A 13,620-nucleotide genomic window follows, 5' to 3' on the forward strand; every position below is an offset into this window, starting at 1 on the left:
TGCCCAGAAACACCTGGATGCAGGTGGGGCTGGGCACAAACCACTCAGGATGGCCAGTAAAATCCGGCTGATCAGGCCAGCAGGGGCCGTTCCTGGCCCACAGAGAACAGAAATTTGGTGGTTTTGGGATCTGTTCTTGACCAGGCCGTTCCTGGCTCCAAGAGAACAGAAATCTGGTATTTTTGGGGTCTGTACCTGATCAGGCCATTCCTGAACAGAAATTTGATATTTTTGGGGCCAGTTCCTGACCAGGCCGTTCCTGAACAGAAATTTGGTATTTTTAGGGTCTGTACCTGATCAGGCCATTCCTGAACAGAAATTTGATATTTTTGGGGTCTGTTCCTGACCAGGCCGTTCCTGAACAGAAATTTGGTATTTTTGGGGTCTGTACCTGATCAGGCCATTCCTGAACAGAAATTTGATATTTTTGGGGCCTGTTCCGGATCAGGCCGTTCCTGAATAGAAATTTGGCATTTTTGGGGGTGCCCGCGCAGCAGGCGGTGCCAGCCTGGCCTGACCCCCCTGTGCCCCCAGGTGAACCAGGGGAACATGCCTGGCATCCAGAGCACCTTCCTGGCCATGGACACCGAGGAGGGCGTGGAGGTCGTGTGGAACGAGCTGCTCTTCACCGACAGGAAGGCCTTCAAAGCGCACGAGGTGAGGGCACGGCCTGGCACGGCCTGGCATGGCCTGGCATGGCCTGGCACGGCCTGGCACGGCCTGGAACAGCCTGGCAGCACGGACTCCTTCCCCCTGGCATGGCCTGGCATCATGGGCTCCTACAGCCTGGCACAGCCTGGCATGGCCTGGTATGGCCTGGCATGGGCTGGTACAGCCTGGCACAGCCTGGTACGGCCTGGCACGGCCCGGCATGGCCTGGCACAGCCTGGCAGGATGGGCTCTGCCTCCTGGCACGGCCTGGCATGGCCCAGAACAGCCTGGCACAGGCTGGCATGGCCTGGCACGGCCTGGCACGGCCTGGCAGGGCTCTCCCCCTGGTACAGGGCAGCCCCTCCTCGGCCGTTCCCTCCCAGGGAGCCCAGAGCAGGCCCTTGGTCATCCCCAGAGCTTGGGGTGCCCTGCCCGTGCCAGGAGCTTCAGTGCCAAGAGCTTCACCCTCACCTGCCCTGCCCGTGCCAGCCCCTCACCTGTGCCCTGTGCCCCCAGGAGTTCCCTCCTCACCTGTCCTGCCCCTGCCAGCAGCTTCACCCTCACCTGTCCTGCCCATCCCAGCACGTCCCTCCTCACCTGCCCTGTCTGTGCCCCCCTCACCTGTGCCCTGTGCCCCCTCACCTGTGCCCCCCTCCCCTGTGCCCCCTGCCCTGTGCCCTGTGCCCCCTCACCTGTGCCCCTCTCCCCTGTGCCCTCCTCCCCTGTGCCCTGTGCCCCCTCACCTGTGCCCCGTGCCCCCCTCACCTGTGCCCCCCTCCCCTGTGCCCCCTCACCTGTGCCCTGTGCCCCCTCACCTGTGCCCCTCTCCCCTGTGCCCCCTGCCCTGTGCCCTGTGCCCCCCAGGAGAAGATCCAGACCATGTTTGAGCAGCTGGTGCTGGTGGATCACCCCAACATCGTCAAACTGCACAAGTACTGGCTGGACGTCAGGGACTGCAAGGCCCGGGTACGGCTGGGGGGGCTCTGGGGGGGGCTGGAACCCCTCTGGGGCTCTGGGGGGGCTTTGAGGGGGTCTGGGGGAGATCTGGGGCTGTCTCAGGGGGCTCTGGGGGACTGGAACCCCTCTGGGGGGTCTGGCTGGACGTCAGGGACAGCAAGGCATAGGTGAGGGGCTATGGGGGGGCACTGGGGTCTGGGGGTGTCCTGGGGGGGTCACAGGGGTCGGGGGGGGGTCTGGTTGGATGTCAGGGATGCCAAGGCCCGGGTGAGGGGCTGGGGGGGCTCTGGGGTGGTTGCGGGGGGTCGCAGGGGTCTGGGGCGGTCACCGGGGTCTGGGGGACATTGGGACCCCTCTGGGGGAGTCTGGGGGGGGCTCTGGAGGGGCTCTGGAGGGGTCTGGGGGGGCTCAGGGGGGTCGGGGGGCTCAGGGGGGCACTGGGAGGTCTCTGGGGGCCCTGGGGGCAGCTGACCCCCCAGGCCGTGCCCCCCCAGGTGATTTTCATCACGGAGTACGTGTCCTCGGGCAGCCTCAAGCAGTTCCTGAAGAAAACCAAGAAGAACCACAAGGCCATGAACGCCCGGGTGAGCCCCGGGGGCACCCCCAGCCCCTGCGGCCGCGTGCCCCTGGCCCCGGGGAGGGGTGGCAGGGCACGGGGGATGGCCCTGGCCCCCTGGCCCTGGCCTTGTCCCCCTGGCCCTGGCCCTGGCCCTGGGAAGGGGGACAAGGCACAGGGACTGTGGCAGGGCATAGGGGATGTCTCCACTCTGTCCATGTCCTCCTATCCCTGTCCCTGTCCCTGGGAATGGACCCTGAGCCATGGCCGGGCACAGGGGATGTCCCTGTCCCTGTCCCCATGACACAGCTCTGTCCCCGCTCTGTCCCTGTCCCTGTCCCGGGGTGGCAGAGCACAGGGACTGTGGCAGGGCACAGGGGATGTCTCTGCTCTGTCCCTTCCCTGTCCCTGTCCCTGTCCCTGTCCCTGTCCCCTGTCCCCTGACCCCTCTGTCCCCCCCGCCCTGTCCCGGGGTGACACAGCTCTGTCCCCTGCTCTGCCTGTCCCCTGTCCCTGTGTCCCTGTCCCTGTCCCTGTCCCGAAGGTGGCCCCACCGTCGTCCCCGCCCGGACACGGTGGCAGGGCACAGGGGATGTCTCTGCTCTGTCCCTGCCCCTGCCCCTGCCCCTGTCCCTGTCCCTGTCCCTGTCCCTGTCCCTGTCCCTGTCCCTGTCCCCACTGACACAGCTCTGTTCCCACTCTGTCTCTGTCCCCCTGTTCCTGGCCCTGGGAAGGGGTGGCAGGGCACAGGGGATGTCTCTGCTCTGCCCCTGTCCCTGTTCCTGCCCCTGTCCCTGTCCCTGTCCCTGTCCCTGTCCCTGTCCCTGCCCCTGTCCCTGTCCCTGTCCCTGTCCCTGTCCCCATGACACAGCTCTGTCCCCGCTCTGTCCCCGCTGTGTCCCCAGGCCTGGAAGCGCTGGTGCACCCAAATCCTCTCGGCTCTCAGGTGAGGCTCCCGCAGCTGCACCCCCGAACCCCCCAGACCCCTGTGACCCCCTGTGACCCCCCCAGACCTGCTGGGGGTGCGGGCTGAGCTCGGGACACGCTGTGCCCCCTGTGCCCCCCCAGTTTCCTGCACTCCTGTGACCCCCCCATGCCCCCCATGACCCCCTGTGCCCCCTGTACCCCCTGTGTGCCCCCTGTGACCCCCCCGTGCCCCCTGTGTCCTGTGTGCCCCCTGTGACCCCCCCATGCCCCCTGTACCCCCTGTGCCCCCTGTGACCCCCCTGTACCCCCTGTGACCCCCCCTGTGCCCCCCCAGTTTCCTGCACTCCTGTGACCCTCCCATCATCCACGGGAACCTGACCAGCGACACCGTGTTCATCCAGCACAACGGGCTCGTCAAGATCGGCTCCGGTGCGCCTGGGGGGCACGGGGGGGGCACAGGGGGCTGGGGGGGCTCAGGGGGCACAGGGGTCTGGAGGGTCACAGGGATCGGGGGGGCACAGGGGGCTTGGGGGTGTCTGGGGGGTCACAGGGGTCTGGGGGATCTGGTGGGGTCTGGGGGGATCCGAGGGGGCACAGGGGGCTTGGGGGAGTCTGGGGGGTCACAGGGGTCTGGAGGTGGTCACAGGGTGTACAAGGGGGTCACAGGGGTCTGGGGGTTACAGGGGTCTGGGGGGGTTACAGGTGTCTGAGGGGTCCAAGGGGGTTGGCAGGAGGAAGGGGTGAGGGTCCCATGGGGTCAGAGGGGTTTGAGGGGGTCCCAGGGGGTCCCAGGGGTCTGGGGGTCACAGGGGGCCCGAGGAGGTTGGCAGGAGGAAGGGGACAGGGGGGTCACAGGAGTCTGGGGAGTCTGGGGGGGTCCCAGGGGTCTGGGGGACTCAGAGGTCTGGGGGGCTCAGGGATCTGGGGGGACACAGGGGTCTGGGGGTCACAGGGGTCTGGGCACGAGGGTCTGGGGGGTCACAGGGGGTCACAGGGAGGCTGGGGGGGCACAGGGGTCTGGGGGGGTCACAGGGGTTCGAGGGCGTCTGGGGGAGTCCGAGGGGGCCCCATGGGGTCGCAGGGGTCCGAGGGAGTTGGCAGGAGGAAGGGAGTGGGGGTCCCAGGGGTCTGAGGGGTCTGGGGGGGTCCCAGGGGTCTGGGGGGTCCTGGGCAGGCAGGAGCCCCGGGAATTGCAGGGTCCCTTTCGGGGTGCCAACCTCGCTGTCCCCTTTCCTTTCCTTCTGCCCTCCTGATGCCCACCCTGGCAGTTTGGCACCGGGTGTTTGCCAATGGTGAGTGACCCCCCCTCAACCACCCTGGGGACACCCCCGCAGCCCCCAGACCCACCGGGGCACCAGGGATGGGCTCTGTGGGGAGGGGGCACCTCCCTCCCACCAGGAACGGCTGCTGGGGGGGAGCAGAGGGGGCTCCTGGCACAGGGGTGGGCAGGGGCACAAATCCCCCGAGACCCCATGGGTGGGCACACACAGAGACCCCCTCCTTCCCTCAGCCCCAGGGGTGGGCACGCGCAGACCCCATGGGTGGGCACGCTCTGACCCCCACAGGTGGGCACACTCATGGGTGGGCACACACAGATCCCCCCTCATCCCCTCAGACCCCCCTAGGTGGGCACTCCCAAACCCCACAGGTGGGCACACATGTACCCCCAGGGGTGGACACACTCATGGGTGGGCACACTGAGACCCCTCAGGTGGGCACTGCCGGGTGGGCACTCTCAGGTGGGCACTCTCAGGGTGGGCACACTCAGACCCCACAGGTGGGCACTGTCCCAGGTGGGCACTGTCAGGGTGGACACTCTCAGGTAGGCACACTCAGGTGGGCACTGTCCCAGGTGGGCACTGTCACGGTGGGCACTCTCAGGTGGGCACATTCAGGGTGGGCACTGTCAGGGTGGGCACTGTCAGGGTGGGCACTGCCAGGTGGGCACACTCAGACCCCACAGGTGGGCACTGCCGGGTGGGCACTGTCCCAGGTGGGCACTGTCAGGGTGGGCACTGTCCCAGGTGGGCACTGCCAGCCCCTCAGCCCGTGCCCCTCTCTCTGCCCAGCGCTCCCGGACGATCTGCGCAGCCCCATGAGGATCGAGCGCGAGGAGCAGCGGAACCTGCACTTCTTCCCCCCGGAATACGGCCGTGAGTGGGGATGGGGATGGGGAATGGGAATGGGAATGGGATTGGGGAATGGGAATGGGACTGGGGAATGGGGATGGGGAATGGGGAATGGGAATGGGAATGGGAATGGGAATGGGAATGGGGATGGGGATGGGGATGGGAATGGGAATGGGGATGGGGAATGGGGAATGGGGAATGGGAATGGGGAAGGGGAATGGGAATGGGGAATGGGGAATGGGGATGGGGAAATGGGAATGGGATTGGGGAATGGGAATGGGATTGGGGAATGGGGATGGGAATGGGGAATGGGAATGGGAATGGGAATGGGAATGGGAATGGGAATGGGAATGGGAATGGGAATGGGAATGGGGATGGGGATGGGGATGGGGAATGGGAATGGGGAATGGGAATGGGGATGGGGATGGGAATGGGGAAGGGGGAAGGGGGAATGGGAATGGGGAATGGGGAATGGGAATGGGGAATGGGGAATGGGGAATGAGAATGGGGAATGGGAATGGGGATGGGAATGGGGAATGGGGAATGGGAATGGGAATGGGGATGGGGATGGGGAATGGGAATGAGGAATGGGAATGGGGAATGGGGAATGGGGAATGGGGAATGGGGAATGGGAATGGGGAATGGGTATGGGGATGGGGAAATGGGAGCAGCGGAACCTGCACTTCTTCCCTCCGGAATATGGGCGTGAGTGGAAATGGGGATGGCGAATGGGAATGGGAATGGGAATGGGGAATGGGAATGGGAATGGGGAATGGGAATGGGAATGGGAATGGGAATGGGGATTGGGAGTGGGGAATGGGGAATGGGGAATGGGAATGGGAATGGGGAATGGGAATGGGAAATGGGGAATGGGAAATGGGAGCTGCAGAACCTGCACTTCTTCCCTCTGGAATACGGCCGTGAGTAGGGAATGGGAATGAACAGGACATGGGAATGGGGAATCGGGAATGGGAACAGGGATGGGAATGGGAACGGGGAATGGGAACAGGAATGAGGTCAGTCACAGGAATGAGGAATGGGAACGGGCACGGGAATGAGGGGGCGGCACAGCGCAGGAGGGCGGGGGATGGCATGGGAGGCAGGTGGGAACAGGTGAGAGCAGGTCAGGGTAGGTGGGTACAGATGGGAACAGGTGAGGGCAGGGGAGAACAGGGGAGAACAGGTGAGGGCAGGGGTGGGTATCCATGGGGATGGCATGGGGTCTCCTGGGGCTGTCCAGGTGGGGCTGTCCGGGTGTGGCTGTCCTGGTGGGGGTGCCCAGGTGGGGTGCCCACGTGTGCCCAGGTGGGCTGCCCAGGTGGGGGTGCCAACGTGTGCCCAGGTGGGGGTGCCCAGGTGCGCTCCAGCGCTGAGCTCTGCCCCGTGTCCCTCTCCTCCCCAGAGAAGGCAGACGGGACGGCCGTGGACATCTTCTCCTTCGGGATGTGTGCGCTGGAGGTGCGGCAAGGGGCTGGGAGCCCTGGGAGCCTGTCCCGAGGTGTCACCGGCTGGGGATGTCCCCTGTCCCCTGTCTGGGGATGTCCCCTGTCCCTGCCCTGTCCGGGGCTGTTCCCTGTCCCTGTCCCCTGGAGCCCCAGGACAGTCCTTGTCCCTGTACCTGGCAGATGTCCCTGTCCCCTGTCCCTGTCCCTGTCACCCCCCCAGCCTGTCCCTGTCCCCTGTCCCTGTCCCCTGTCAGATGGCTGTGTCCCCTGTCCCTGCCCTGTCCCTGTCACCCCCCCAGCCTGTCCCTGTCCCTGTCCCTGTCCCCGGCAGATGGCCGTGCTGGAGATCCAGACCAACGGGGACACGCGGGTGTCAGAGGAGGCGATCGCGCGGGCCCGGCACTCCCTGGATGACCCCAACATGAGGGTGAGGGGGCCTTGGGGACCTCAGGGGACAGGCCCTGTCCTGTGTCACCCCTGGGGGTGAATCCCTGTCCTGTGTGACCCCTGGGGACAATCCCTGTCCTGTGTGACCCCTGAGGGTGAATCTGTGTCCTGTGTCACCCCTGGGTACAATCCCTGTCCTGTGTCACTGCTGGGGACAGGCCCTGTCCTGGGTCAGTCCTGGGGGTGAATCCCTGTCCTGTGTCACCCCTGGGTACAATCTGTGTCCTGGGACACCCCTAGGGACAATCCCTGTCCTGGGACACCCCTAGGGACCAGTCCCTGTCCTGTGTCACTGCTGGGGTATAAATCCCTGTCCTGGGTCAGTCCTGGGGGTGAATCCCTGTCCTGGGTCACCCCTGGGGACAAATCTGTGGCCTGTGCCACCTCTGGGGACAGTCCCTGTCCTGGGTCACCCCTGGGGGTGAATCCATGTCCTGCTTCACTCCTGGGTGTAAATGCCATCCTGTGTTACTCCTGTGTGTAAATGCCATCCTCATCTCTCCCTCCTGGGTGTAAATCCCATCCTGTGTCACTCCTGGGATGTAAATCCCTGTCCTGCTTCACTCCTGGGTGCAAATCCCTGACCTGTGTTACTCCGGGGTATAAATCCCATCCCGTGTTACTCCTGGGTGTAAATGCCATCCTGTGTTACTCCTGGGTGTAAATGCCCTCCTCATCTCTCCCTCCTGGGTGTAAATCCCGTCCTGCATTACTCCGGGGTGTAAATCCCATCCTGTGTCACTCCTGGGTGTAAATCCCATCCTGCGTTACTCCTGGGTGTAAATCCCATCCTGCATTACTCCTGGGTGTAAATCCCGTCCTGCATTACTCCTGGGTGTAAATCCCATCCTGCGTTACTCCTGGGTGTAAATCCCATCCTGTGTTACTCCGGGGTGTAAATCCCATCCTGCGTTACTCCTGGGTGTAAATCCCCTCCTCATCTCTCCCTCCTGGGTGTAAATCCCGTCCTGCGTTACTCCTGGGTGTAAATCCCATCCTGTGTCACTCCTGGGTGTAAATCCCCTCCTCATCTCTCCCTCGCCGGTGCAAATCCCCTCCTGCCATCTCCCAGCGGGTGCAGGTGGGCTCTGGCCCTGTCCCTGCTGTCCCTTGCCCTGTCCCTGGCTGGCCGGGGGCTCCTGCTCGCTTTGGGTGCATTTCCTGGGAAATGGGGTCACGGCCAGGCCCAGGGCAGTGCCCCCTGTGCTGGCACTGCCGGGGCAGGTCTGGGCTCCCCGGGTGAGGACACGGACGGGCTGGAATGTGCCCAGGGGAGGGAACGGGGCTGGGGAAGGTCTGGGGAGCTGGGCAGGGGCTCGGCCTGGAGAAAAGGGGGCTCAGGGGGGCCCTCGTGGCTCTGCACAGCCCATGGCAGGAGGGGACTGTGACCCTGTTCCAGGGGTCTATGTTGAAGGAAGAGATGAGGACCTGACTCCATGTTTCAGAAGGCTGATTTATTATTTTATGATATGTATTACATTAAAACTATACTAAAAAATAGAAGAAAATGTTTCATCAGAAGGCTTAGCTAAGAATAGAATCAGCGAGAATGATAACAAAGGCTTGTGGCTCGGGGGCTCTGTGTCTGAGCCAGCTGGGCTGTGATTGGCCATTAATTAGAAACAACCACATGAGACCAATCACAGATGCACCTGTTGCATTCCACAGCAGCAGATAACCATTGGTTACATTTTGTTCCTGAGGCCTCTCAGCTTCTCAGGAGGACAAATCCTAAGGAAAGGATTTTTCATGAAAAGATGTCTGCGGCAGGGGACAGCCGGGGGGATTTGGGATTTACCCCAGGAACAGGGACAGGAGGAGGGGGAACGGCCCCAGGCTGGGCCAGGGCAGCTCAGGGGGAATTTCCCCATGGAGAGGGGCCAGGGAGGCTTGGGGAGCCCATCCCTGGAGGTATCCAAGGGGTGAATGGGCACTGAGAGCCCTGGGCTGGGCACGGGGGCAGCTCCGTGAGCTCTGTCCCAGCGATCCCAGGAGTTGCTGAGGGTGGGAACTGCTCCTGTGGGAGCAGCAGGGCATTGCCCAGCGCTGCTGACCCCCCGGCCCTGCTGTGCCCCAGGAGTTCATCCTGTCCTGCCTGACCCTGAACCCCAACCGGCGCCCGAGCGCCAACAGCCTCCTGTTCCACCGCGTGCTCTTCGAGGTGCACTCGCTGAAGCTGCTGGCAGCCCACTGCTTCATCAACCACCAGTGTGAGTGCTGGGAGCGCTCCCCGAGCCCGGGGAGCCTGAGGAGGGCTGGGACCGGTCAGCAGGGGGAACTGAGCCGGGCTGGGGAGCTGGGAATGGTCAGGGTGGAGAGCTGGGAATGGTCAGGGTGGGGAACAGAGCTGGGAATGGTCAGGATGGAGAGCTGGGAATGGTCAGCAGGGGGAACTGAGCTGGGAATGGTCAGCAGGGGGAACTGAGCCTGGGGAGGGCTGGGACCGGTCAGCAGGGGGAACTGAGCTGGGAATGGTCAGGATGGAGAACAGAGCTGGGAATGGTCAGGGTGGAGAACTGAGCTGGGAATGGTCAGGATGGAGAACAGAGCTGGGAATGGTCAGGGTGGAGAACAGAGCTGGGAATGGTCAGGATGGAGGACAGAGCTGGGAATGGTCAGGGTGGAGGACAGAGCTGGGAATGGTCAGGATGGAGGACAGAGCTGGGAGTGGTCAGGGTGGAGAGCTGGGAATGGTCAGGGTGGAGAACAGAGCTGGGAATGGTCAGGATGGGAGAGCTGGGAATGGTCAGGGTGGAGAACAGAGCTGGGAATGGTCAGGATGGAGAACAGAGCTGGGAATGGTCAGGGTGGGAGAGCTGGGAATGGTCAGGATGGGAGAGCTGGGAATGGTCAGGATGGAGAGCTGGGAATGGTCAGGGTGGAGAACAGAGCTGGGAATGGTCAGGGTGGGGAACAGAGCTGGGAATGGTCAGGATGGGAGAGCTGGGAATGGTCAGGGTGGGGAACAGAGCTGGGAATGGTCAGGATGGAGAACAGAGCTGGGAATGGTCAGGATGGGAGAGCTGGGAATGGTCAGGATGGAGAACAGAGCTGGGAATGGTCAGGATGGAGGACAGAGCTGGGAATGGTCAGGATGGAGAGCTGGGAATGGTCAGGGTGGAGAACAGAGCTGGGAATGGTCAGGGTGGAGAGCTGGGAATGGTCAGGATGGAGGACAGAACTGGGAATGGTCAGGATGGAGGACAGAACTGGGAATGGTCAGGGTGGAGGACAGAGCTGGGAGTGGTCAGGATGGAGAACAGAGCTGGGAATGGTCAGGGTGGAGAACAGAGCTGGGAATGGTCAGGATGGAGAACAGAGCTGGGAATGGTCAGGGTGGGGAACAGAGCTGGGAATGGTCAGGATGGAGGACAGAGCTGGGAATGGTCAGGATGGGAGAGCTGGGAATGGTCAGGGTGGGGAACAGAGCTGGGAATGGTCAGGATGGAGAACAGAGCTGGGAATGGTCAGGGTGGGGAACAGAGCTGGGAATGGTCAGGGTGGGAGAGCTGGGAGTGGTCAGGGTGGAGAACAGAGCTGGGAATGGTCAGGGTGGGGAACAGAGCTGGGAGTGGTCAGGATGGGAGAGCTGGGAATAGTCAGGGTGGGGAACAGAGCTGGGAATGGTCAGGATGGAGGACAGAGCTGGGAATGGTCAGGGTGGAGAACAGAGCTGGGAATGGTCAGGGTGGAGAACAGAGCTGGGAATGGTCAGGATGGAGGACAGAGCTGGGAATGGTCAGGGTGGGGAACAGAGCTGGGAATGGTCAGGGTGGGAGAGCTGGGAATGGTCAGGGTGGGGAACAGAGCTGGGAATGGTCAGGGTGGGGAACAGAGCTGGGAGTGGTCAGGATGGGAGAGCTGGGAATAGTCAGGGTGGGGAACAGAGCTGGGAATGGTCAGGATGGAGGACAGAGCTGGGAATGGTCAGGGTGGAGAACAGAGCTGGGAATGGTCAGGATGGAGGACAGAGCTGGGAATGGTCAGGGTGGAGAACAGAGCTGGGAATGGTCAGGATGGAGAACAGAGCTGGGAGTGGTCAGGATGGAGCAGAGAAGGGTCCAGCGAGAGCTCAGAGCCTCTCACGGGGCCTGCAGGGGCACCAGGAGAGCTGCAGAGGGATTTGGACAAGGGATGAAGGACAGGAAAGAGGGGATGGTTTCCCACTGCTGGACAGCAGGGTTATTTGGATTTTGGGGAGGAATTCCTGGCTGTGAGGGTGTGAGGCCCTGTCCCAGGGTGTCTAGAGCAGCTGGGGCTGCCCCTGGATCCCTGGCAGTGCCCAAGGATCCCAGGCTGGCAGGGCTGGAGCAGCCTGGGACAGGGGAAGGTGTCCCTGCCATGGCAGGGTGGCACTGGGTGGGATTTGGGGTCCCTCCCACCCAAACCCCCCCCAATTCCCTGTGCAGAGCCTGGGCAGGGGCTCCCAGCCCCTCCCCGAGCAGGGGCCGCAGCACCCACACCCCCCTGTGCCTCTGCCCCAGATCTGATGCCCGAGAACGTGGTGGAGGAGAAGATCAAGGAGCTGGACCTGAACATGGTGATGGCCGAGATCCGCAGGGAGGGGCGGCCCGGGGTGCAGTGGAGGTGAGGAGGGGGACCCAGAGCCTGGGGACCGCCCCAGCCTGAAGATCCCCCAGCCTGGAGACCCCAGAGCCTGGAGACCCCCCAGCCCAGAGGCCCCCCCAGAGCCTGGGGACCCTGCCCAGAGCCTGGGGAACCCCCCAGCCCAGAAACCCCGGAGCCTGGGGAGACCCCCAGAACATGGAGACCCCCCAGCTTTGAGATCCCCCCTCCAGAGCCTGGAGACCTCCCCAGCCTGGAGACCCCCACCATAGAGACCCCCCACCCTAGAGACACCCCCAGGCTGGAGACCCCAGAGCTTGGAGACCCCCCCAACTTTGAGACCCCCCCAGCCTGGAGCCCCCCTCTGCCGTGAGCAGCCCCCTGGACCCCTGACCCCCTGGGCCCCCCTGACCCCCTGCCCCGTTCCCTGCCCAGGTACTCCGAGGTTTCCTTCCTGGAGCTCGACAAGTTCTTGGAGGACGTCAGGTGGGTGTGAGAGCCCCCCTGGCTGTGGGGCTGGGATGGGGACACGGGGGTGTCCCTGGGCTCCCCTGGTGTCCCAGGATGGGGACACGGGGGTGTCCCTGGGCTCCCCTGGTGTCCCCAGGGGGATATGAGGACATGGCATGGGGACATGGGGGTGTCCCTTGTGTCCCCAGCTGTGCTTGGATGGGCACACGGGAGCATCCCTGCTGTCCCCAGGGGAATGTGAGATCAGGGTAGATACACAGGAGTGTCCCTGCTGTCCTGGGATGGGCACACTGGAGTGTCCCTGCTGTCCCCAGCTGTGCACATGGGAATGTCCCTGGTGTCCCCATCGGAATGTGGGCTTGGCATGGGGGCATGGGAGTGTCCCTGCTGTCCCCTGCTGTCCCCAGGGGGATGTGGGGTTGGAAAGGGCACAAGGGAACGTCCCTGAGGTCCCCAGCTGTCCCTATGGGATTGTCCCTGCTGTCCCCTGGTGTCCCAGGATGGGCACATGGGGGTGTCCCTTGTGCCCCCAGGGGGATGTGGGGCCAGGATGGGGACATGGGGGTGTCCCTCGTGCCCTGGGATGGGATGTCCCTGCTGTCCCCTGCTGTCCCCAGCCCTGGCAGGGATGGCATCAGCCCCGTGCCCCCCGTGTGTCCCCCCAGGAACGGGATTTACCCCCTGATGAACTTCGCCGCCTCCCGGCCCCACGCGCTGCCCCGAGCCCTGTCCCAGCCCCAGGAGGACCCCCAGAAAGCCAAGACCCCCACGCCAGAGCCCTTCGACGTGGAGACCAGGAAGGTGAGGGAAAGGGAAAGGGAAAGGGAAAGGGAAAGGGAAAGGGGAAGGGAAAGGGAAAGGAGAAGGAAAAGGAGAAGGAGAAGGAGAAGGGAAAGGGGAAAGGAAAGGGGAAAGGAAAGGAAAGGAAAGGAAAGGAAAGGAAAGGAAAGGAAAGGAAAGGAAAGGAAAGGAAAGGAAAGGAAAGGAAAGGAAAGGAAAGGAAAAGGAAAGGAAAGGAAAGGAAAGGAAAGGAAAGGAAAGGAAAGGAAAGGAAAGGAAAGGAAAGGAAAGGAAAGGAAAGGAAAGGAAAGGAAAGGAAAGGAAAGGAAAGGGAGAAGGGAAAGGAAAGAGGAAAGAAAAAGGGAAAAGGAAAAGATAATAAAATCTTGTGACTGACTGAGACAGTCCGAGCCAGCTGACTGTGATTGGCCATTAATTAGAAACAACCACATGAGACCAATCCCAGATGCACCTGTTGCATCCCACAGCAGCAGATAACCATTGTTTGCATTTTGTTCCTGAGGCCTCTCAGCTTCTCAGGAGGAAAATCCCGAGGAGAGGATTTTTCATAAAACACATCTGTGCCAGTGAGGAGCTCCAGGGCAGCTGCAGGTGGGGACAGCCCTGCCCTGCTGCCACCCCTGCCACAGGGACACCTCTCCTGCCAGCCCAGGGACAGCCAGGATGGCAA

At 63.0% G+C, this 13,620-nt stretch overlaps 1 protein-coding gene across 1 annotated transcript in view; it reads left to right on the top strand.

Moving 5' to 3' along the window:
• NRBP2 (nuclear receptor binding protein 2) overlaps positions 1-13,620 on the top strand; it is a 45,156-nt gene that overhangs the window by 24,948 nt on the left and 6,588 nt on the right. Inside the window, exons 2-14 of the mRNA XM_030943727.1 lie at positions 535-657; positions 1,516-1,617; positions 2,103-2,192; positions 3,070-3,110; positions 3,426-3,520; positions 4,360-4,383; positions 5,161-5,244; positions 6,623-6,678; positions 6,997-7,092; positions 9,190-9,322; positions 11,597-11,699; positions 12,114-12,164; positions 12,815-12,950. Coding sequence (XP_030799587.1) covers positions 535-657; positions 1,516-1,617; positions 2,103-2,192; positions 3,070-3,110; positions 3,426-3,520; positions 4,360-4,383; positions 5,161-5,244; positions 6,623-6,678; positions 6,997-7,092; positions 9,190-9,322; positions 11,597-11,699; positions 12,114-12,164; positions 12,815-12,950 — 1,134 coding nt within the window. The remainder of the gene's footprint in view (positions 1-534; positions 658-1,515; positions 1,618-2,102; positions 2,193-3,069; positions 3,111-3,425; positions 3,521-4,359; positions 4,384-5,160; positions 5,245-6,622; positions 6,679-6,996; positions 7,093-9,189; positions 9,323-11,596; positions 11,700-12,113; positions 12,165-12,814; positions 12,951-13,620) is intronic.

The sequence above is a fragment of the Camarhynchus parvulus genome, chromosome 2 (assembly GCF_901933205.1).
Source record: "Camarhynchus parvulus chromosome 2, STF_HiC, whole genome shotgun sequence".
Classification (NCBI taxonomy): domain Eukaryota; kingdom Metazoa; phylum Chordata; class Aves; order Passeriformes; family Thraupidae; genus Camarhynchus; species Camarhynchus parvulus.